The sequence below is a fragment of the Megascapheus bottae genome, chromosome 26 (assembly GCF_031878675.1).
Source record: "Megascapheus bottae isolate mThoBot1 chromosome 26, mThoBot2.hap1, whole genome shotgun sequence".
Lineage (NCBI taxonomy): Eukaryota > Metazoa > Chordata > Mammalia > Rodentia > Geomyidae > Megascapheus > Megascapheus bottae.
In genome coordinates this window covers 24714331-24740445 of record NC_143534.1, presented here as the reverse complement: position 1 = coordinate 24740445, position 26115 = coordinate 24714331, and the positions used below count along the sequence as shown (strand labels likewise).

General features: G+C 33.7%; 1 protein-coding gene across 1 annotated transcript in view; it reads right to left on the bottom strand.

Annotated features, from left to right (window-relative positions):
* LOC150046089 (uncharacterized) overlaps window positions 1–26115 on the bottom strand; it is a 132100-nt gene that overhangs the window by 47722 nt on the left and 58263 nt on the right. Inside the window, exons 14-18 of the mRNA XM_090319156.1 lie at window positions 14087–14358; window positions 8681–8851; window positions 6252–6285; window positions 3601–3661; window positions 2589–2799 (exon numbers count right to left, since the gene is read on the bottom strand). Of these exons, the coding sequence (XP_090175282.1) occupies window positions 2589–2799; window positions 3601–3661; window positions 6252–6285; window positions 8681–8851; window positions 14087–14358 (749 nt within the window). The remainder of the gene's footprint in view (window positions 1–2588; window positions 2800–3600; window positions 3662–6251; window positions 6286–8680; window positions 8852–14086; window positions 14359–26115) is intronic.

Below are 26115 nucleotides of genomic sequence, written 5' to 3'. Positions count from 1 at the left end.
TCTCATATGTTTTTGTGCCATTTTAACCTCTTCTTTGGATTAATCTCTCTGTAGTTCCCTTGACTATTTAGTGATGGGTTTATTGGGTTTGGAGGGGATTAATTTCTTGAGTTCCCTGTAGATTACTAGATATTAAGCATTTGTCTGATGTATTATTGGTAAATATCTTTCCAATCTGGTTGGCTGTCTTTCTACTTTAGTAGCTTTGCTTTTATCTGTGTAGAAACTTTTTATTTTTAGGTAATCCCATTTTTGGAGTCTCTCTCCAATCTGTTGTGACCCTGGGACTCTGTTCAGAAAGTTTTTGCGTGTGCCTATGAGTTCCAGTGTCTCTCCTACTCTATCATGTAACAGTTTCAAAGTTTCAGGTCTGATATTGAGGTCTTTGATCCATTTTGAGTTAATGCTTGTGCATAGCCAAAGGCCAGGATGACTCTCTGTTGCAGTTCCTGTTGTTCTATTCTCCATCTCAGTCAATCCGCTCTTTCTGTTTTTCCATAGTAGGGCTAAGTGCACCCCTGATTTCTACCAGAAGTACTGGGCCACTTTTGGCTGTGTCTTTCTGTGACTCCATTGGGAGGCCCCCCCGGTACTGTCTTGCCAGAGGCTCCCAGTAGGAGGGTGCCACACTGAATTTTGGCTCACTCATATGCAGGTAAGCACACAGGCTAACCCACACCTCCACCCACTGTTGGAATGCAGGGTCTTAGCGCCCCTCAGTCTCCAGTTTCAGTGGCCTGGGGGAGGAGGCTGTTGGACAGGTGGGACTAGGAATGCCTCCAGACACATTGTTGGGGTGCTGAATCTTAGTGGCTGCCTGTCAGTCTCCAGTCAATGGCCTGGGGGAGGGGACTGTTTCGGAAAGGGACAGGATTCTGAATTCCTTGCCCCCCCCTGCACTTACCAATCTTCCTTGGGTGAGGTGGGAGATGTCTGGACTAAGTTCTATAGCTTGCCACCAGCTCTGCTTTCCAGAAAGGTTTGGAGGAACCCAGTGGGCTACTTACTTAGCTGGGTTTTGGCTGTGAGCTGCTCTGTGGTGTTGGATAGTCCTTTGCTTCACCTCTGGTCTCCACCGCTGTCTGTGCTGTCCCTTCCTGGTCTGTGTGGGATTCCTTAGTTGGGATTCCTATGCTTGCTGGAGTTCTGGACTTCCTGACCCAAGCAAGGGCCACTGCCACTTTTGCAGCTCTGCAGTGAGGGGTGGGGGAGGAGTCCTCGTATTTTGGGTTCTGTGAGAGTGTTGGATATAAGCTTTATCTGTGTATGTTTTCCAGTTTGTATACTTCTCTGTTGCTTCTTAAATTAGTAGTTTTTGATTTCTTAAGACAGTTGGCTCCTAGGATTCCCTGATTCTCTTTTTGTGGGAGAACCCTAGGCTGGGTCCCTATTTGGGGAAGCCATCTTGCTTCCCCCAAAATTGTACTTTTAAATTTCATTTTATTGTTGGGGTGATATATCCAGGGGTGATAGTTACTTTCATCAGATAGTAAGTACATTATTTTTTGAACATTAATAACCCTTCCCATGTCATATTAAGTGAAGCCAGACCAAAAGAAACATAGGCTCCATGCTTTCCCGCAGTTGTGATAGTTAGCATGTATCTAGGATTTTCCTAGCAGAGGACCAAAATAGTGCAAAATCTCTGTACATATAACCATATAAGATGAGCCCAAGCATAATGAACTGCATGATAGGAAATCGAGATGTTTATCTTTGTGATTATTGTTGTTAATGTACTATGTGAAGTTATTTCTATTCTCTTCGTTTGCCTCCTTTTGGTTTGTCTCATGTTGTTACTGTATCTGACTTTAGTACCTGGTATATTGTATATAAGTTAATTTGTTTATTTGAAATATGGAAGTAGGTGCATTCAATTGATCATATAATTGCATATTCTGTAAGCAATTTGATAATTTTTGCAATAATATTGTATTTTATGACTAGTTTTATAGGAAAAAATAAATAAATGGAATATTGAATCATGACAATATGTATAGGATAGCTATTAAATACTTATTATTTATCAGTTGTGAATTGTACTTTTATTTAATGGATGTAAGACAAAAGCGTATGTTGGTTTAGATTGTTTTTTCTTGATTGCAAAACATGAGAATTTCCTATATTATATTGTGAAACAATTCAACATAATTACATTTCTGACAAAAATTTAGGTATATTTAAAAATGTTTTTCCTTAAATTTCATATACCTTTAGCCAATAACTATATATTGAGGAATTTTTTCAAAATTAATTATTAAGAGAAGAAAAAATGGTAGAAAAATGCTTTCCTTATACTATGACTTGAAACAAAACAACCCCAAATAATCATTGCTAAGTAAACAGTGACCTCCTATATGGTCTTCTTTATAGTCTTTCAAACACTTAATACAGAAGATTTTGAATTGCATTATTGGAAGAATTCACAGTTAATAACTTATCAAAATATTTATTAGAATTTCTCACTCCATATAAGACTAAGATGATCCCCTCCTACATAAGCCCAGGAAGCCAGTCAGGGGTTAGAGAATTACACTTTCAAATGCATAGTGAAAATTATAACATTTCTTTGAAAGAGGATGTAATACCTTAAATTTCGAAGTTCTGTCAATTCTACTTTTCTGTTCTCCAGGTGTGCTTTCATTTCTTTTGTTTTATATTGTTCTGTTCTTATTCTTCCAATCTCATTTTTTATTTTTTTCATTTTTTCTTTAAGTAGTTCATGTCGACTCTTTTTACTTTGTGTTAGTTTTTTGTGTGAATAAAATAAATCCTTTTGATTAGATGGGCCACTATAATCTGTATAAAGAAAGAAACACAGTAATAAAAATTAAACACTTTGTACAGGAACTAACATGTTTTCATATTCCCTCATACATACACTGAAGAATGTTAGAGTAATAAGAATAAAAGAAAGTAAACAAAGTTAATGTTCTACATTAGAACATGTTCTCTGATGCTCTGGAGTAAAAATAATGCAGAAAACGTTATCCGAAGCTCTGCAGTTAAAACAGATTAGAACCTAATCTTGGATAAGATTAGTGCAAGAAAAAGAAAAGTGAGTTACCTTTGTTAAATCAGATGGATTCTGCAAGAAATCAAATCTAGAGAGATTATCCTGAGGAAGAGACTATTACACTGAGAAAGGAAGGGTGAACAGAAAGAAGAGGAAATGAATCATAGTTAATATTCATCATTTGCTAAGGCCCTTGTGTTTTGGTTTTATGCAAGATACAGCAACTGGACTGACTTGCATTCTTATCTGAAACAACTGAAAACAAAACTGACAAAAAGGGTCAAACAATTATCACAGATTATAGACGTCAGGAAATGGAGGCCATAATTCATGCCCTATAAGAAATAAATAAAATATAACTGTCTTATGTTCTACAACTCACTTGCCATGACACTTTTCAGACTATGACACAAAGTGAATTTTGATGTGAATAATGTAATGATATACATCTAATCATGCAGAAGGAATGCAATGTGTAAACATATTAAATGCATTTAAAGGTTTTATATCTCTAACTTTATATTTTATTCTCAGTTCATTATCTAGCAGCAAAATTATCTCATAATTATGGGAAAGCAACTCACCATAGTCAGAGGAATGAGGTAAGTCATTCTGGTCTTCAATGGGATGTGTTTGCTTTTGACTCTATAAATTATACAAAACAATTTCAAAGTATTCCAAAATTTTCAGACAATTTGCTAATGTATAGATGGGATAGGTTATATATCATATAAAGCAAAAGCACCATACTTCTGGAAAAGAGTGGTTTTCTTCAAAATATTCCTATAACAATGTATCTTAAAAAACAATACGTACATTTTAAGAAGTATAAATCTTTAGTTAACAAACATTTACTCCATTTTAATTTATATAATGTAACTAACCTTTTACCTCTTATAATGTACTTTCAGTAGACGAGTACTTTGATAGTTATTTTTTATGTGTGTGTACTGGTACTAAAGCTTGAACTCAAGGCCTAAGTGTTGTCACCAAGCTTTCCTGCTCAAGGCTAACACTCTACCACTTGAGCCACAGTTCCACTTCTGATTTTTCAGTGGTTAATTGGAGAGAAGAATCTTATAAACTGTGCTGCCTAGATACTTTGAACTGTTTTACTCAGATATATACCTCCTGAGGAGTTAGAATTACAGGAGTAAGCTTTGGACTCCCAGCATTCTATTAGATTTTTTTAATTATCCAGTAATCACAAATGCTTAAAATTTGTTAGTTAAAAAATAAAGTTGTAAAACTGTTTATTACAGCTTATTTTCATTAAAAAGATGTGAGCCTTGGACAGTGTGACATTGATAATGATGCATTGCTCTTATAAACTGACATATTGAATTGAAATCCCCATGTACAAATAGTTAAAGATAATTTAAAACAATGCATCAGATTATTGGGCGCTGGTGACTACACCTGTAATTCTAGCTACTCTGCAGGCTGAGATCTGATGATCACATTCAAAATCAGCCTGGGTAAGAAGATTTTTATCTCCAGTTAACCATCAGAAAACAGGAGGTGGATCTTTGTAGCCCAGTGTGGTAGAGAATTAGCCTTGAACAAAATAACTTGGGGACAGCACCCCATGACCAACAAAATGAACTTTACAATTTGGGAGGGGGTAAGGGAAGGGAAAGTGGGAGTAAAACATGGGAAGGGTAACAATGATAGAGAAGAAATGTACTCACTACCTTGCAAATGTAACTGTGATCCCTCTATACCTCACTCTGACAATTAAGAAAAAGAAAGAAAGAATGACTGAATATCAAATTGGCTGGCTATGTAACCATTTTAAAAGCTTTAAGAGCATATTGAATTTTGTAAAATAAAATCATTTGCTATCACAAAACAGAAAAGAATTGTTTTCAATTAAAAGTAATAAAACCCAAACAAGATAATTAGAAGCAAGAAGCAAGTTTCTAAATTCTCAAGTCCAATCTCTTTCTCATTTTTCCCCCAATTTTAAATTCCCTTCTTGCTAAAGATGACTAGGTAGGATGGATGTAGGTCTAGATGGTAGGCTTACATTTTCATATGGAGTTTGAGGTACAGAAGAATTCCCAACTAACAAAATTGACCCTATCATTTCTGTCTCATGTATCTTTAAAGATTTTGTGCGCCTATATTTTAATTTTTTAAATTATTATTATGAATTTTAATTTTATCATAAGGGTGACATACATAGGGCTTGCAGTTACATAAGTAAGGTAATGAGTTCATTTCCTTTTGAATACAATTACTCCTTCCCTCAGGTTTCTGCCACTTTCCCCCTCTGAACCTTCTTCCCACAAGTTGTAAAGATCATTTCCAATATAGTGTCTAGTGTATATCACTGTTGAATTTGTTAATCCCACCATTTCCATTTTTCCTTTTCCCTTCCCCAAATCAGATAAACTTATATATAAGACAAAAGGGACAAAAATCAAATATAGGACTTTTGAGGTCAGTTCTCCCTAGGCCTCATGACAATTTCCATCAACCACTTCATTGTCCTCTTCTGGAGCTCTCCCAACATGGAGAACAACCCTGAAGAATTTTGACATGTACCATTACTACAGAATCTGTCACATTGGTCTACCTTGCTCTGCATCTTGGTTATGCCTGCTCGCTGCAAAGGAGAGTGAGAGAGTCGTGCACCTCATCACCTCAGGCAATAGGGTCAGCACCTCCCCATGTGTACTATCTTTATAACCTGTGTTTGACCTGGTCTTGGGATCTCCCTGCAATTGTTTGTCTTCCCCCACTCTCAATGTTAAGCTAATCCAGTAAGTAAGTTTCCTGAATGATTACTAGGACATAACATCTGTAATGGCTAAGGTGGCCTACATGTTTACTGCCTTAAACTGGATCTCCAACAGGACCTATAACAATTGCAGAATCCAAATCATTTTCTTACATTGACTCCTGCTATTTTTTTTCCAGAACCTAATTGCTATGATATTCTTTTCCACTCTGGCAAGCACCCATGGAGACCAAACAATCCTCTATTCCAGGCAGGATGACCTAGTTGCTTTGCTTGTGATGAAAAGCATAGAAGTCAGTGTTGAGAAGCTGGGTCAGGGCCTCAATGCCCAGAGTGGATGTAACATTGACGGTGGTTCTGTATAATTGGCTACTCCCAGGATCTGAGATCACAGAACTTTTTTTTCATGGCTCTGATGGGGGAACGACGTGAGAGGGGGATGTTCTATTTTAGTCTCACTACTAATCAAATAATGATTTTTTTCAATACCTTGTATTTTTTGTAAGATGATTTATCTTGGCACCTGAAAAAGTAATGAAATCCTTTCAGGAAATACTATATCTGTAAAAATTCTAATATAAATTGTTTTCTTATTTAAAAAAATCTGCTGTTCTCATTTACTTCTGTATACATAAAGGTTACCAGCTATTTGTTACCTGGTATATTGTATATGTGTTTATTTGTTTATTTGAAATAGGAAAGGGAAGGGGTAAAACTAGATGATTGGGAGGGGGTGGGGGAGGGAAATAAGGACAAAAACATGAGAAGGGTATCAATGTGGAGAACTAATACACCTACTATCTGGCAAATGTAACTTTTATTACTCCAAAAATAAAATTAATTACTTAATTAATTAATTAAATTAAATCATTGACCACAAGAAGGGTATAAAAGTAATTTTAAGATACAAATAATATTGCTGATATAAAGTAACTTTTGATCAAACTTGAGAGTCCCCCACCCCAAAAAAGGGAAAATCCTGATATTACTTGTCTTATTTGTTAGGAAGATATGTACTTGGTAATTGTATCATTGTCACTTAACAAAAAAAATCTTTATTGGACTTTAAAATACCACCTTTATAATAGTACAAATGTCTCAAATCAAGGAAAAGCCTTTTAATGAGTTACCATTTTCTGGACCTACCTATGCAATTACCATGCCATCGTTAAACAGCACAATGCTGAGAATACATAATACATATCTAATATTTTATTCAATTCACAAAATTATGTAAGATACATATTAGATATAAGGATTAGATATGAGCAGGGCACAGAGAGGGAGGAAGAGTGAACAAATGCAATTATGCAACTGTATACATTATGTGGAAAATGGCCTATGTAACTTGTGGACAGAAACGGGAGGAGTAAAATGGAAGAAAGTAAAGGAAGGGATACTCTGTCAAAGAAAAATGTATTTACACACCTGTCTTATTAAAAGGTAATTCCTCTAAATAACCGCTTAAAATAGCAATAAAATTATATTTTGTAAATGTATTAGATAGAATGATCCAATTGATTTTGGTCAGTCGTCAACCCAAAATTCAAACCAACAATTTTCTTTTTTATAACATTTGTTACACAGCATGTTGTGAGTGTAAAGTTTTTATTTCATGTATTTTAAAATAAAGAAACAACAGGTAAATCCATGTATAATTCCAGTTATTTTTTATAATAATCCCTGAATCATGCAAATGTTAAAAAGAAAATTCTCATACCTGCTTTTTAAATGCTACTTCTATTTTCTTAATATTAATTGGCAACATATATGGAAATACAACTAGGAAAACTTGAGAGTATGAGTGTGATTGTGTTACATCAGGAAAATGATAAAAGTGGTGAAAAGTAATCAAAAATACATTGCACACATAAAGGGACAGGTTGAACTAAAATCTTTTGTACAACTATTTAAAATATTAAAAATTTTAAAAAAGAAAATCATCTATGTGTGATGTAATATAGAACAAAAGTTTTTACTTTCTATATGTGTGTCTGTGTATGAAATTATACAGATTAGTTTAGTATAAATCCACCATTATAATGTATTTAGTGTTCTACTACTTGGGCAGACATACTAAATTTATTGGAACAAATATGTTCTCGGTTGGGTGCATGGCTCATGCCTGTAATCCAGGCTACTCAGAAGGCTGAGATCTGAGAATCAAGGTTCAAAGTAAGCCCGGGCACAAAAGGACCTGAGATTCTTATTTCTAATTAACTTCTAGAAAATGGGAAGTGGGGCTTGGCTCAAAAGTGGGGTGGTAGCCTTGAGCTGAAGAGCTCAAGGACAGCACCCAGGCCGAATTCAAGCCCCATGACTCCCCCACCCCCCCACACACAAAAAGTACTTCTCTAGAATATTCATTCCTACGGCTTTCATTTGCAATCCAAAGCTTCATTTTAATAGGAAATTCCTTTTTGAAGGTGACATCTTCTTTGGTTCCTAACAACTACAGTGGCTTTTACTATTTCTCTTCCCACTCAAAATTATCTAAATTGTTGTCTAGTGGTACCCTATTTTTCCTAGTCCTGGGGCTAGAACTCAGGGCTTGGGCACTGCCCTTGGGCTTTCTCAAACTAGTGCTCTACCACTTGAGCCATAACAATTTGTCAGGCTTTTTCTGTGAATTTTGTACCCAGGAATCAAAACCAGGGCTTCATGCCTGCTAGGCAAGTAGTGTACTAGGAGGCCATGCTCCTGACCCTTGAGGTATCCTTTACATTCTAGTTTCCATGAGGACTACCTATTCAAACTATGGATTAACCAGTCATTTGTCCTCATCTTAACCAATCTTTTAGCAGCACTGTTAAACTGAGTATTTTTTGCTTTGTCTGTAAATATTATTTTCTTTCTCTCACAGACGATAAACCAGTAACAGTTCTTTACATGGAAATAAAGTTTTCATAGATTTTTACCTTCCTCCATCCAGGTCTATTTTACTTGAACTTTCTTCATCCTTTACTTGATGACAACTTGCTGAGGTGGACTTCTCAGATGCTGGCATATTTTCAGATTCTAAGCTATTGGAGCTTTCATCTTGACCCTCCTTTGTTACTTCAAAATGACAGAAAGGACCATGACCATGCCTCAAAATAAGAAGATTTTCTAATGAGTTCACTATCTAAGATTCAAAACAATTTTAATGATTCTAAGGATTATGTTTATTTTTTGTTTATTTTTGCTCATTTGGCTTTATAGCATTTCTTCCAAATCCTTAGCCCTGCATTATGCTCATTATTTTGAGTTGGAGTCTTACAGACTTTTGTACCCAGAATTGCTTTAAAATGTGATCCTCAAAATTTCAGCCCTCTGACCAGCAAAGGAGATGAACTCTACCAGTGCCTAGATTTAATGCATTTAATAATTTAAGCAAAGTTATACTCTATGATATTCTATGATAAAAGCATGAAAAAATTAATTTCTTGCATAATAAATACACAAGTGAACACAATTATGGTAAAATGTGATATAAAACAGTTGATCTATAAAAAGTAATATCTGAGTACAATAAAGGATTTACTACATGGTTTTCATTGTAAAATGTTTAACATTTTATTTTACTTAAATGTGATTGTAAATGGGATGTACAGAGGGGTTACATTTACATAAGTCTGGCAATGAACAATATCACCCCCTCCTTCCTTTCTCCTTTCTAGTTTTATAGGTCATTAGGAAAGTATAATAATGGCTCAATAACTATGTGCATACAACCACATAAAATGTTGTTTATCAAAATGAATGCCAAGAAATAAAAACTAGAGGTTTTACATTGTATTATTCTTTCAGTTTATTCCCTTTTGTCATTGTACCTTTGTCTTATACATAAGTTTATCTGATTTGGATAGCGTAATAATTTTGAATGCAATATAAAAAGAGCAGAGTTCACATTTTCCGTAGAGAACTCAGAAAGGGAGTTAAATCATATGTATTCCTCATTTTTGTTTGGTTTTAAAATGATATTTAAATGATGATTAACAGTGGTGAAAAATAAAACAAAAAAGAAAGTGGAAAATATCTGAGGCAAAAACTTACTTTGAAAATATTCATGTCATATATACAATATATCAGATAACCAGGTGAAATACTGTAAAAATATGAGATAACCAAGGGACAGCAAAAGAGATGAGAGATAATATAGTACATTAAGGACAACAATCACTCATTATATGTCTTGTATACATGCATATTTGGTTACATGAAGTCGGATAGGGAAGGGAGGAAAACAAGATGAGGGGCAGGGGTGGAGGGAGGGAAATGGGGACCAAGACATGAGAAAGGGTATCAATGTATGTGAAGTAATACACCTACTATCTGGCAAATATAATGTAACCCTTCTATTAATTACAATAAAATATATGAAAAAAAGAAAATACTTGTGTCAATATGTATAGTGAAAAATAACAAAACACTTATTTAATTTTAAAAATGAAATGAGTTGACGCATTTTGTAACACTTCCAACCCATGTTCTAACACAGGTAAGTTTATCAAAAGTCCATGTAAAATTCCTTTTGTGTGCAAAATACACATAATATACAGTAATCTACTGTGACTATCATAGTCATATAATACTTTACACTGACACTGTTTCCCATTAAAACTTCATTATTAATAAAATTATCTAATCACATAACTAATAATATGGAGATAATATTATACATTATAACCAGATATAATAAAAATTATAAAAATAGGAACTCCTCTTGCTAAATGTAAAAATAGTATATAAAATTGAAGATATTCCTCATAATTATGACATAATTCTTGTCCAAATTCAAATGTAGCTCTATAATTCTGGAAGGCAAAATGTTTTCCAAATTTTCCAAGTGACTTTTACTTCATAATTGAAAGCCACATTAAAATTTATAAAATGCTGATAAGGTCTTCCAAGACAGAAAGGATTGAAATGAAAATGAAACACGTTTAATACCTGTTCAATCAATGACCACTGGTTTCACTCACCAACTTATTACTGTCAGCTACTTGTCTCTTGAAAGACAGTTGATTAGAGACAAACTCACTTCAGGTAAGCATGCCTTGACTACCAACCAGTCAAGGATAGTATCATTTAGCTTTCATGCTGCTATCTGAAAAAGGGGCTTCTGAATGTTGGTTCATTTTTAAATTCAAGTTCCATTAGATGTCCACCACCTTCTGGAAGACAACCTCATTTTCAATATCATTATTCTCATACCCCTGTGTAAGGTATTTATTTTGCTGGTGCAGTATTAGAATATATTCTGCTTGAGCAGCATAGCTAAGAGATAGTTCTTACTAAGGAAAACAATAAACTCAAACTTTGTCTTTTACTTTCAGATATGAAAAGCTCTCAATCATCTCATAATATTTTAAGCTTATTGAACTTGTTATATATTACTTTATTTTTAAAAATTGTTTTTCCCCAGTCATGGGGCTTAAACTCAGGGCTTTCTCAAGGCTAGAGCTCTACCACTTGAGACACAGCACCATTTCCAGCTTTTTCTAGGTATGTGGTACTGAGGAATCAAACATGGGTCTTCATGCATGCTAGGCAAGCACTCTACCACTAGGTCAAACTCCCACTACTTAAATATGGTTTTATTGTTATTATGAATGTGATTCACAGAGGGGCTTTAAGTACATGAGTCATTTCTTTTGGGGCAATGTCATCTCTTCTGTTGCCTATTACTTTCTTAGTAAAAACAAAGAAACGAAAACAAAGGAACTCTTTTGTAAAGCCATGTTATCATAACTAAATCTATCATAAATGCACTAAAAGTAGTAGCTACAATATTAGATTCACTGTCTAAATGGAAAATCAAAAGCTGGGTGCAGTAGCTCACACCTGTAATCCTAGATAATCAGGAGACCGAGAATCGAGGTTCAAAGTCAGCCTAGGCACGAAAGATCCTGAGACTCAAAACAGTCAAAGTACACACATACTAGTGAGATTTAGTATACTGGGCTCAATTTCATTAAGTGAATTTAATAAATACTTATTCAGTAGCTTAATGTATCATATCCCTCTATATAAGCAATGAGGATATGATAATCAAACAAAATTCTATTCTAATGTTGTGAATTATACACGCAAGAACAACCAACATGACAGAGCTGAAAAAATATGTAGTATTTTAGGGAAGGCTCATATGACAATCTATATTTTTTGTGCTAGTCCTAGTGTTAGGACTCAGAACCTGTATGCTGTCCCTGAGTAGTTTTGTGAAAACAAAGGAAAAACAATGCACATTCAAGTTTGAGATAAGGAGGGAGGAAACATGGAAGGGAGTTAGGGAAGGAGGCGCTAAGGGAGGGAAGGAAGGCAGGACAGCAGAATGGCAAAAAGGAAAGAAGGAAAGAAGGAAGGAAGGAAGGAAAGAAGGAAGGAAGGAAGGAAAGAAGGAAAGAAGGAAGGGAGGAAGGGAGGGAGGGAGGGAGGGAGGGAGGGAAAGAAGGACCTGAATGTAATATGCCTTTAGAAGGAAGATTTACTGCACTGGAAACAATGTGAATTTATTACAATAGTCAGAAAATCACTGATTGCATTAGATATCCAATCATAAATACTGGGCGATATTGAGATACCTGTTAACTCCCTGATTTGTGTATTGATTAACAGTCCTGAAAGATTATAATTAAGAGTTTCTGTCATCCAGCCACTTGTAGTGGTTCAAGCCTCTAATCCTAGTTAGTCAGGAAGCTGAGCTGAGAATAGCGTTCAGAGCCAGCCTGGGCATGTTAGTCTGTGAGACTCGTATCCAATAAACTACTTAGAAAACGCTGGGATTGGAGCCGTGGTTCAAAGTGGCAGAGAGCTAGCGTTTATCTAGAGAGTTGATACAGTTCCCACACCCTGAGGTAGGGAAAGAACTCAGTGGTAATTTCTTGGCATGATTGAAACTGTGTGTGTGGGCGTGCATTTGTTTCAATCATGCCAAGAAATTACCACTGAGTTCTTCTCCTACCCTTTAAAGTTATTATTAGAATACAGTCATACAGTCAAATCTTTTCACTTCCTGTCTAAAATGGATCCAGACCACAGCAACTAAGACAGCACAGCGACTTAAGCCTGAAGTTTTACTCTCTGGCCCTTTGCCGGAAAACAAGCTAGTTAACTCCTTCCTTAGTAAATTAAACAGCTGCATACCGTTTTAAATAGGTTAATATACCAAAAGGATTATTCAACATGTAATATCTTAACAATATTACTCATACTAAATGTGTAGTATTAGTGTATCCATGTATCATGAACAATAAACAAATATCTGCAAACTTGTACAACTCAGTAGATGAGTCTTAAAATAAAGTTAGCTTAAGATGTATTATCAAACTAAGTACTTTAAGAACATTTCAATTTTAAAGTAACCAGTACACGGTACATTTTAACCCCATTTTTTTTTGGTCCAGGCCCTTACTATATTGACTAGACTTGGACTTAAACTTATTATCCTCCTGAATTCTACCATCTAAGTGCTGGTATTATAGTTTTACCCCATCATAATTGGCATTTTGCTAACAAAATGCTTTTGTTTATGGATACAATAGATTTACCATTTCATTATTTCTGAATATTTAGATTTTTGCATATACCATAATAAGCATAATTTATAATCATTATTCTTTCTTTGGTTTATATTTTAAATTTAATTTTTCAAGGCAATGTTCAGAGAGGTTACAGTTACATATGTGAGGTACTGGGTGCATTTCTTGTTAAACATTTTTACCCATCCCCCTCATTTTTTCCACTTTCCTTCTCTCCCTGACACCTCCCAACAAGTTATAAAGTTCATTTCTAGCATACTGTCCTGTTGCATTTTTTCACGTTTTTTGTCTCACCGCTCTTCATATGAAATATATGTTATAATTCACATAAATAACCTTAAGGCATTCATTGAATATCCTTTACATAAACATTATATATGAAATGTGCTTTAAGTTTTATATAAAACCCAATAATTGTTCTTACTACATGTGTGCCTATCTATGTTTACAGGGGTCCACTTTTAGAAGTGAAGTTTTTAGGTCAATGAAATGATGCTTATAAGACTTTTTACAATACTAATTAGCTACATATCAAAATTATATTACTATTAATTTAACCAAAATACACAAGAATAATGTTTTGCCTAAATTTTGCAACCATGGTTATTATTTCTCAAGTCAAAAATTTGTCAATGCAATTGAAAAATAATCACATTTCATTGTATAATTAGGCTTTTCTGATTACCAAGGAAAGCATGACATGTGCTACTAGAATATAAAATTTATTAATAATGAAGGTTAATTCAATTTGATTTATGATTTAATGACAACTATCTGTTTGAAATATTGCCATCATCTTACTTATCATGATCTTCACTCTTCTTAATAGGAAGCTTATGTTTATCAGCATTTTCCTTCTTTCTGTGCAAAATGGATTCAACATCACTGAGATCTTTATTATCTTCCTCCTCCTCAATATTTTCCTCCTCCTCAAAATCATCTTTACCATCATCATCAGCAACAGCACTATCATCACCATCACCACCACCAACGTGGAGCAGCTCCTTGGGTACTTGCAGTTTATTTAATGTGTAGTCTTTCTTTGTTTTGTGCTTCTTCCCCTTTTCTTCAGCCTTTAATGTAAATTTGAAACTAAGAATAATTGTTACATATCAAGGAAGTTTTTTTTAAAGTAAGTTTCTTGTATACATAGGCTTTACCTCTTGCTTTAGTTTAACCTCTAGGAATTTTGTCCATAAATATGCCTATGTCTATGTTTATATAATTTTATTGTTACATATAATAGAAATATTTTAAGTTCTGCTTTACTTCTATTTAAAGCAAAAAAACAATATTCAAAAATCTACAAACATATCTTTGTTATGGTGAATAGTATAGTGCTGCAATGAACATTGTTGTGCTAGTGGGTTTAGTATGTCCTTGTTTCTGGATGGTTGGGTAAATGCCAAGCACTATTCATCATAGCAAAGATATGGAACCAACCTAGATGTCCCTCAGTTGATGAGTGGATCAACAAGTTGTGGTATTTGTACACAATGGAATTCTATGCTGCTGTCAGAAAGAATGACATTGCCCCATTTGTTAGGAAATGGAAAGACTTAGAAAAAATCATATTAAGTGAAGTAAGCCAGACTCAAAGGAACTTAGGCTCAATGGTTTCCCTCATTCGTCATAATCAGTAGAAACCTTGGGCTCTACTAGCAGAGATTTGCAATAGAGCAAAATCTTGATACATAAGGCCATATAATGTGAAGTTAATTGAAAGGACCTCCAGGATATTGAAACAAAAGCCATATAATGAATGATTGTTGTCAATGTACTATGTTGTCTCTCATCTCCTTTGCTGTCCCTTGGTTATCTCATATTGGTATAGTATCTCACTTTGTTATCTGATATATTGAACTTATTTGTATTTGGATATTTGAAATTTGATAGGGAAGGGGGGAAAACCAAGACGGGTGGGGGGTGGGGGGGGGAGGGAAATGGGTACCAAGACATGTGAAAGGGTATCAATGTATGTGAATTAATGCACCTTCTATCTGGCAAATATCATGTAACCCTTTTACTAATGACAATAAAAAAAATTAAAAAAAAAAAGAAACAACAAAAAAAAATCTACAAACAGGGTCCAGGAGTTTGTCCTACTGGAAGAGTGCTTGGCTAGCATGCATAAAGACCTGAGTTTGATTCCTCAGTACTACATATATAGAAAAAGCTGGCATTTGTGCTATATCTCAAGTGACAGGCCACTAGTATTGAGAAAGTCAAAGGACAGTGCTCAGGCTCTAAATTCAAGTCTCAGAAATGGCAAAATTAATCATAAACGGTTCATCCTAAATTTGATACATTTCTTTTCACCTCTCCTTACTAATATGTTCAGTCTCTGTATGACTGGCAGAATTTATAGAAGAAAATGTATTCTGTCTTTACTGTGTGGATTTTATATTGAACTCTCAGTCTTAGAGGATTTTACAATGTGGAACTTTAGGAAGCAAAGGAAGTGCTATTCTTATACCTCCCACCACAGGTGACTTTTGCAATTTTTCATTTTGGAGTGTAGGATATTTAAAAAGTGAAGGAATTTCATAAAGTATATTGACCAACATGGACGCATCAAAAGGAGCTGAAGGATGTTTTTGAGCAGGTGACCTGAAATTCTGAAAAATAAGATTTTCACATTTAGTGTCCCAAATGATTTATCATCAGAGGATACATAAATAATTACCTACTTCAGACCCAATTCTGACTCACTAAGACAGAAGACAGAAAAGAGTATAGGATGAGGCCAAGTGAAATGAACTCCAGGATTTGGAAAGAAGAGGTTTATTTTTATAATTATTGTTCTTTTTTTTTTTGCCAGTCCTGGGCTTGAGCTCAGGGCCTGAGCCCTGTCCTTGGACTTTCTCAGGGCTAGAGCTCTACCACTTGAGCCTCAGCACCACTTCCAGCTTTTTTCTATGCATGTGGTACCGAGGAATTGAACCCGGGTCTTCGTGCATGCTAGGCAAGCACTCTACCACTAGGCCAAACTCCCTGCCCCTGGCTTTTTTCTCTGTATGTGGTATCAAGGAATCGAACCCAGGTCTTCGTGCATGCTAGGCAGGCACTTTAACCTCTAGGCCAAACTCCCGGCCCCATGATTGTTGTTCTTAATGTTCTATGTGAAGTTATTTAATTCCTTTTTTTCTCTTATGGTTTATCTCATGTTCTAACTGTATCTGACTTTGGTAACCGGTACATTGTATATACATTTATTTGCATATTTGAAATAGGGAAGGAATGGGAGGTGGTGGGGGAAACTGAAGTGGGAGAAAAACATGGGAAGGTGCATCAGTGGTCAGGAATTAATGTACCCACTATGTGATGAGCATAACTGTAACCCCTCTATATATCACCCCAACAATAAAATGCAATAAAAAATGCAATAAAAAGAAGAAAATGCTTCATTTAAGTTCCTAAAAAGTGCAGCTTAAGTAGCCATTGACTTAATAAGATATATTTAACAATACTTTAACTTAATATCTATATGAAGAATAGGAAGTCCATCTACATTTATTTTAAAATATACCCCTAAATTTTGGTCTAACATTGCAACTCATACAAACAGAGCTTCTTCTACTTTAGAGGGGATAAATGCCAAATTTGGGGGCTGAGCTGACTAATAATATGCATAGGGGAGAGTCACAATCATTTAAAAAAAATAGCAATAAAAATAAAACCAGAAAATGGAAATGACGATTTTCATTGTTGCTATTTTTGTTTTCTTTGCTTCTTGTCTTGTTTGTTCATTTATATGCTTTTGGGAGGGTAGAGGAGGCACAGAAATAGAGGGACAAAGGATGAAAATTTGCGGGCGTTTTTTTTTTTTTTTTTTGGCAGTCCGGTGCTTGAGATCAGGGCCTGAGCCCTGTCCATGGACTTTCTCAAGGCTTTCTCTACCACTTGAGCCTCACCACCACTTCTGGCTTCTTTCTATGTATGTGGTACTGAGGAATTGAACCTGGGCCTTCGTGTATGCTAGGCAAGCACTCTACCACTAGGCCAAACTCCCAGTCAAAGGATGAAAATTGCAGTAGTGGTTGTCAGAAAATACTATGTTGAAAATGTATAAAACTTGTGGGTAGGGTTAGGAGGGAAAAACTGAGAGTGTAAGGAAAAGGGTGACACTGTCTTAAAAGAAATGTACTCTTTACCTGAATTATATAACTGTATCCTCTGTAATAATAATGTACATATTTATAACAATAATAAAAATTGAAAAGATAATAAGCTGGGAAAAATGATGAAAGAAATGACATTGATCAAATGCATTGTGTGCCTACCTGGTATGTTGAGTTGAAACCTCTGTGTGTAACTATTTAATGATACTAAAAAAGAAACAAAACAAAATATAAAATGCATTAATAAAATTATAATAAATGGGTGTAGAGAGATGTGTGTATTTGATCAAAATTATTTAAAGTGGTCATGTTGCAATTATAAATTCCAAAATGTTAAATGAGTAAGAATTGACACATATGAAAACACAATGAACAAGTGAGTGAGAATATTTGTGAGATGTCGATATTTTTTATTTTCTTTATCCCTATGTCTTTCTTCCCATTAAGCAATTTGTGCTTGACTCGATGAGGGAAAATTATTTAGAATGTATTACATTTTTTTAGTTACTTCCTCTACATTAATTGGCAGTCAGATGATTACATAATAGAGGATTCATTTGTCATGTCCTAAACCATTTGGAAGGTAGGTAGCTCAAAGTTAACAAGGAAACAAAGATTATGAAAATATTTTCCTGAACTATCATTTAATTGGCAGAAATGTTCTTCACCTGTATACCTAAATAACACATATTATATGCAATGGTTTGATTAACAGAAAAATCAAGATATGGATGACAAGAATACAACAGAAATGGGAAAGCTCTTTTAGTTTACAAAGGTGAACTCTTTCTCAATGTCAAGAACTATACTTAAAATGTGCAATTATCATGCTTCACATTTACATGTCTTGCAGTAAATCTTCATTTGGAAAACAGATATTCTATCATTATATAATAAAGAACTTACATTTTTATTTTAATTCCATGCTTTTATGTCTATTAGCATATTGTTTATCATACAATGGATTATTTTACAAATCATTTATTTATTTTGCTTACTTCCTGGGGAGTTTACTTTTTATTTTGTATATTATTTAAGAATTTTCTATATCTATTAAAAGCATGCTAGTTTTGACATGGTATTTTCATAATGTGGTTTAAATCATATATGGCTCCCAGAACCAAAAATGTAAGAAGATGAAAAGACATTTTTCTATTGTACTACAGTAACAGGCATTCTGTATTGGTCTTATTTATTTATTAATTTACTTTATTTTTATTGTAAAGTGTTGTACAGAGAAGTTATAGTTACATAAGTAAGCTAATAATTGCATTTCTTTTTGATGTGTTACCTCTTCCTTCATTTTCTCCCAGTTTTCCTCTCCTGAAAACCCTTTCCCATAACTGGTATAATTCATTTTCAGGATAGTGTCTATTGAGTATTGAGTATCGCTGGTGCATTTTTCACCCTTTGTCCCACATTTCTGTATCTCCCCTTACCATCACCAAAACAGATAAACATACATATGACAGAAAAAGTACAAAAATCAAAAAGAGTGGCAAATGAAGGGGGTAGCGAAATAACAATAAAACCCTATTCTTTCCTTGTCTTGGTTTTGAAAAAAATCACTTTGTATTATCATAGGAACATATATATAGAGCCCTTGTGATCATATCCTAATAATATCCCCCTTTGGTTTCAGTGTGTAGATGTTTAGATTCCTGTTTAGTTCATCATGTCCAAATGTATTATTTTGTCTTTTGCCCTTTGTGTTTACATGTAGATTTATAGACATATTGTAATAGAAAACCTATGTTTCTTTCAGTATAGCTCACGTCTCAATATAATTTTTTCAAGTCTTTTCAATGTTATTCTTTCTGATGTAAGTCTCTGGCCATAAAAGAAACTCAAATCAAAAGAACATTAAGATTACATCTCACCCCAATTAAAATGGCTATTCCCAAGAAAATTAACAACAGATGGTGGTGGGATGTATCCAAAAAGGAACACTACTACACTCTTGGGAGGAATGTAAACTTGTTCAACCACTCTCGAAAGCAGTATGGTGGTTTGTCAGAAGATTAAACATACAGCTTCTATATAACCCAACAAATCCTCTCCACAGCATTTTTCCCAATAAACTACAAACAAGGCCACATTAAAGCTATGGGCACAACCATTTTCATTGCAATATTGTGTACCACAGCCAGAGTATGGAATCAACCCAGATGCCCCTCTGTTGACCAATGAATTGATAAAATGTGGTATATATACACACAACATACTGGTCTTTTTTGATATCATTCAATTATACTGTCTATGTAAGACAGAGAACTTACCTTTGACTGTGCTGTCTTATCTGAATTGTCATATAATGGCTCTTCCTTGTGAAAAATATCAATGTGGTATTTTTCAAAGACACTATTAATCATTTCCGTTAACTGAAATCTGTGTTGGGGATCAGTATGTTGTAATTTCTCTCTTTTGATCATTGTTTTCTCACGATTTTTCACCAGAGAACATTGTACAGATGCATTTGCTTTATCACAATCCTTGCTCATTTCTGCTTCTTGAGGCATTTTTTGAAGATGTAAATGTGAAAAGTTAACTTGTTTGGTTTGATTGTTGAATGTTTTTTCTTTTGAAATAACTTCATGCTTGAGTAATCACAAATTTCAACCAAATATAAATTAGGAAATAATTAAAATTTATCATTAAAATTTTTGCATATATTGTAACTTACAAAACATTGCTGTATAATTAAAATTTAAAAATACCTTATTTAAGGCAGGAAATTGTAAATGACTTGGGTACTATCATTTACACTAAATTTATTGTCTGTTAAGTTTATCAGAAATGAATCGCATTATTCATAACATTGCAGAGGTATTTTCATGTAAAATGGCTTTTCCTCAGTATATCTAGAAGTGAACTCTGAAGGGGCTTTTGTTGTCTTTTTCTTTGAAGATTGGAAAACTTAATTTATTAAAAACTAGACTCCATAAACATCAATCAAAAGGGGAAACAAATTCTTACATTATAATTTGAATTATGTACTATATCCCATTGAATTATATACTATACTGCAGTATCTCTGAACTGTACACTAAGTTCAATTTTAATATATCCTACTGACAACAGTAACAGTCCATGTAATCATTACTAGTTTACAACTAGTTCCAGCATTAAAATGATATAAAAGAAACTCTTTACTTTCTACACTATTGGACTTTTTCTAGTATTTATAATTTTCTTTACGTAAGTTGGTATGATTTTATAAACCTATTCTCTCCTTTCAATACATACATGAAGAACATATGACAGAACTGTTTCTTCACTTGGAACTAGTGACTGCCAAAAAAAGAAAAATACCAATTTAAGCCACTGGGATAATCTCCTTTTACATGAATTCAACTCACTGACCATCACTCTTATTGTTCATACATAATATGAGGCTCAAGTTTGACCTCATCCTGTTTACTTGTGTTATACACTTGAAAGTACAGAAAATATACTCAGAAAAGAATTTGCTCACTTACAAATATAAAGTTTAGCTACAAGGTATAAAATTAAAAGAAAATTTTAGTTTAACATATGTAATTTTTAAATAGAAAGCTATATATGGCATGATGATTTTAACAACTTATTTAAAAAGAGCATATCACATGCAAAATGCTTCATTGTTAAAGTAAGTACAACAGTAGTCATCAGAAAGGTTAGATTTAAAAGTTTGGATACCTGAGGCAGATTTGTTTCACTATCATCAAGACTCCTTTGTTCTTCTTCTGAGGACATTGGTATGTATGCATCCACTAACAGATATTTTCCTTCCAATTTGACTTCTAATTCTGGTTCCCCTGACAAATGTATACATTAAATGAAAATAAACAATGGAACTCTAGTGATTATAAACAAAGCAGAAAGTAATTTTAATGATTTTTTAGTCTTTTTCAAATTAAGAAATTAAATAATTTGATTTTTCTGAATATTCATTTGTTTGGCTAATACTTCTTGTCTTCAGGGAGGGCTTTTGAACTAAAGGTGTTATACATGGTAGGCAGGTTAATCACTGAACCATGATTCCAGCTCTTTTTCTGTACTGGTATTGAAAGGTAAGGTCTTGATTTGTGCCTCACTTTGGGAACATACTTCAATCATGATCCTATTTTATATTCCTTTAATAGCTGGTTACATTAATTTGATCAGCTTTATCTGTTGAGATAAACATTCTAACTTTTAACCCAGGCTGACCTGTAACCCTAAGTCTTCTGATCTCAATTTCTCACATAGTTGATAGAATAGCCTCATATCACAACATCCACTGATTGAGGATGTGCATCATGTGTATGCCCAGGATGGCTCCAAACTATGGGGCTCTGAACCTCAACCTTTCAGGATAAGATTACTGATTCCAAGCATGGACATATTTCTAATTAATCAAAACTTCAACAATTCAGATAGAGTGACATAGTGATAATAGATATTGCCAGGTCCAACAAATACAAATATACAAAAAATTCATTCATAAATTCATTCCCTTACACATAAAGTTAATAGAATCATATAAATATACATAGTTTACCACCAGCTAACTCTAGAATACAAACTTTTGAACAACCTAAAAACAAGGAACCTAACTCTGCAATAAATACTAGATACAATGATTGTATTATATTACTGGGAAATTAGGAAAACCAATTTCTTTAAAAGTGAATTACAGCCTGCATTACAAACACTAGGAGAGGACTGATAGTTATCTAAATACAAGGGTAATTCTACAGGTAAAGAAGAGAAATATACATTCTATATTACCATGTTTTCTTTCTATACATCTGACCATATCTGATATGTAAAGATGTACATACATATGCTCAATTAATCAATAGCTTGGATACTTTGATATAAAGAAAATAAATTTGTTTTGCTGTTTTAAAGAAATTTTGCAGGGGTTCAATTAACCTGTTTTTTTTCCTGTAACTCCTAGGATCCATGAGCCCCTTTCCTCAATTTACCAAGTAGGTGAAAACACACTTGTTCACTACTATACCCAGCTCTCCAGAATGTACTTTCAAGCTTTGATAAAAATTCAGTCTTATAAATAAATTCCCGTGATTTCTCTAAGAGTACAACCATTCCAAACTGGGAAGTTATGGAACTAAAACATAAAAAAATAGAAGGTTTCAAGTTAAAATTTATATTTCAAAATGTTTTTCTTTTAAATATATTTTTTCTTCAAAGCTAGATATTAATTGACATTTGCATTATTTGCATGAAATTGCTGCAGTAAATCAAAAGGATAAGGATATTGATGGCAAGATGGCAAAGGAAGGAAAAGTATTCTTAATAACACTGTTAACAAGAAGCACTAAGATAAAAAAAATAGAGAGGCATTATAGTTGTAAGACTAAAAGGAATAGCACCTTTAATCAAAATAATGAAAATAGGACAAAGCCATTGAAAAATCACATATAACAGAAAGATAACACTGTAAATCAGGAAGTAGTTTGCAGTTCCAGAGTGAGGAGGAGAAATAGAAATGTCTACAAAAGTTAAACCAAGTGGCATATCTTCCTGAGGGACAAACTTCACTCATTCTATAAGATTGAATCTAAGTATTGGTTTGGCGGGACACTGACTCCTCACCACAACAGACCAATATTGCAAAAGACCACTTATTTTGAAGTTCTGTAGCAAAGATTCATTTTAGGAGAGGGCCTCATGGTCCAGTTTGTGATATGCAAATTTTAAAAATAAGGAACAATCACAGATTAGTGTCTGGAGACACCTACCCTTACTTGTCCCCAGTGGCTGAGAGAAAATTTAAATAACTTTAACTTCTCTGAACATCACCTTTAAAATAAAATTACCTTAACGAATTCTACAATGCTCTTAGATTAAAAAGTTAAATTCATAAAACTTGAGAAGGAAGATACATCATCACTAATATCAATGAAACACTGAAGATTACAGAGAAGTAGTTTAAAGACATTCTAATATGAAAGTGATGTTTCTAGACTTATGTGAATAGTCTAAATTTACCAAAAGTTTATCAATCACACAAAAAGAAATGAGAAACAAAATTGAAGCAGCAATAAAAAACTTTCTCAACAAAGAGGAGGTAAGGACCAGACAGATTGATCATCAGCTTTAAACAATGATTACCACTGTCTCTAGAAATATTTCATAAAATTTAAAAAAGATAATTGCACAACATTCATTCTTTGAAGGCATAAATCCCCTAATATTCAAACCAAATATTGTCACAACAAAAATTCATTTCCATGATGTATATAAATGCAAAATTTTTTAAATACTTGCAAACAGAATTTAAGGAAACTTTGAAAAAATCAAATTGGATTCATTTTGAAAGATTATGGCCAAATTAATTTTATTACAAGATGTATAGAAACTTCAACAATTGTAGAGCAATAAACTAAACCTAGAAGATCAAAAGATCTCCAGTATTACAGATTTAGGAAATTAATGTTGTAAGAATGGCTACCCTACTGAGAGCATTTTATAAATTTGATGTAATTTTTATCAAGATCTTCATGCCATTCTTTATGGAAATAGAAAAATCATAGAACAAATTTGTAAAAATGTCTCCCAATCACCCTACAATCATGAGAAGTAACATCATACCTGATTTCAAGTTACAGAATTATAGAATTACTAACAAAAACATAGTGCTTCCACCAAATAAATAAATAAACAAATAAAGCAGACAGGCAGGCCAACAAGATAGAAAGATGCATCATGTTGAGTGAGACAAGTCAATACCAAAGGAACAAAAGGCGCATGGTATCCTTAATATGTGGCTATTAGATCCAAACAGTACAAAAGCAATGACTCGATATTTGCATACCCAATGCTGTGGACATGGTACTGGAAATATAAACACAACTACATAGATACAAACATCTATGACTCTATAGGCATAACATTTTATTACATAGATTAATATGTATCTATGACATACAAACCTTCAATCTAATTTTAATTATGTTGTAAAATCTAAAGGCCAGTGATTATATATAGAGATTCCCTTCTTGAATACTTGTTTGTTAAACACGTCATTTGAAATATGATGTAAATGATGTAAAAATCAATGTTAATAAAAATGAATTAAAAAATCCACACAGCTACAAGCATATAGTTTTTACAAAAAAAGCCAAAATACAGTTGGAGAAAACAGTCACTCCACCAGGTTGTATTGAAATTGCTTAGCATCTATATGTAGAAATCTGAAACTAGATCTCCATCACTCACCCTTTTCTATAATCAATTTAAAGGGGACCAAAGACCTGAAAATAAGACCTAAAACACTGAAAGAATGTGAAACATGAAAGCACATGGAATACAATGGAAAATTTTAGGCACACACACCTCACTTTCTGAACAGGACAAAAATAGTTCAGAAAATAAAAGAAAGAATTGACAAATGAGTTGGACCAGGATAAAATATCTCTGCAAATCAATGGAAACAAACTTCATAATCAAGAGGTCAGTCAAGAATGGGAAATATTTTAATAAGCTACTCATAAGACAATATACGAAGAATCTTAAAGTTAAGATTTTTGCAGCTGGGCACAAGTGACTCACACATGTAATCCTAGATGTTCAGAAGACTGAGATATGAAGATCACAATAGAAACCCAGCAGGACAGAAAATTTTAGGAGACTCTTATTTCTAATTAACAATGAAAAATAAAGGCATGGCTCAAGTGGTAAAGAACTAGCAAAAAGATAGCACCCACTTCCCAAGTTCAAGTCCTGATTCTCTAACACACCAATACACATATCCACACATATATACAAACCTAAGAATAATCCAGTGAATAAATAGGCAATTAGATTGTCTAATACCTACATGACATTCTTAATAAGAAAATAAAAATCAAGTTGTTATTGGTTCAATCACATCCAGTAAGAATAGCTATTACAAAGTAAAAGCAAATAAAAACTAGTAAGGATGGAGGAAAAAAGATCATTTATACACTGTTGGTGAGAATGTAGACTAATGCAGACACTAATGGAATTCTGCATGTAATTTCTTAGAAATGAAAAATGAACTATCATATGATCATGGTGTACCCTTTAAATTACCAAACAAGGTAAGTCATATGGTAGTTATACCTGAAGAACAATGTTATAGCAGCACTATTTTCAGTGAACATGAAACAGAACTATTCTGAGTACTACAAAAATTATTTCAGGGCAGGGAGTTTGGCCTAGTGGTTAAAGTGCTTGCCTAGCACGCATGAAGACCCGGGCTCGATTCCTCGGCACCACATATGTACAAAAAAGCCGGAAGTGGTGCTGAGGCTCAAGTGGTAGAGCTCTAGCCTTGAGAAAGTCCAAGGACAGTGCTCAGGCCCTGAGCTCAAGCCCAGGACTGGTAAAAAAAAAATTATTTCAAAAAGAAAATATGGCATATATATACAATGTGGTACATATATAGCATACACATATGTATAAATCTGAATATACATGCATAAATATATATAATAAAGTATTCAGCAATCAATTATTAGTAGTAATTATTAACTATAACTATTTTATTGGCTAGAATTGGAATTTATTGTGTATTTAAATAATAAACTCAGGAAAATATAATTTTTTCACTTATATGCATAATCCATATCTAAAACAATTTATATGATGTGATTGTAAAATTAGAGTTTTTAGAAGGTGTGAAATAGCTGTTATTAGGGAAGGGTAAATGATTTGTCAAGTCACCAATATTGCATAAAATATTAGATCTATTTA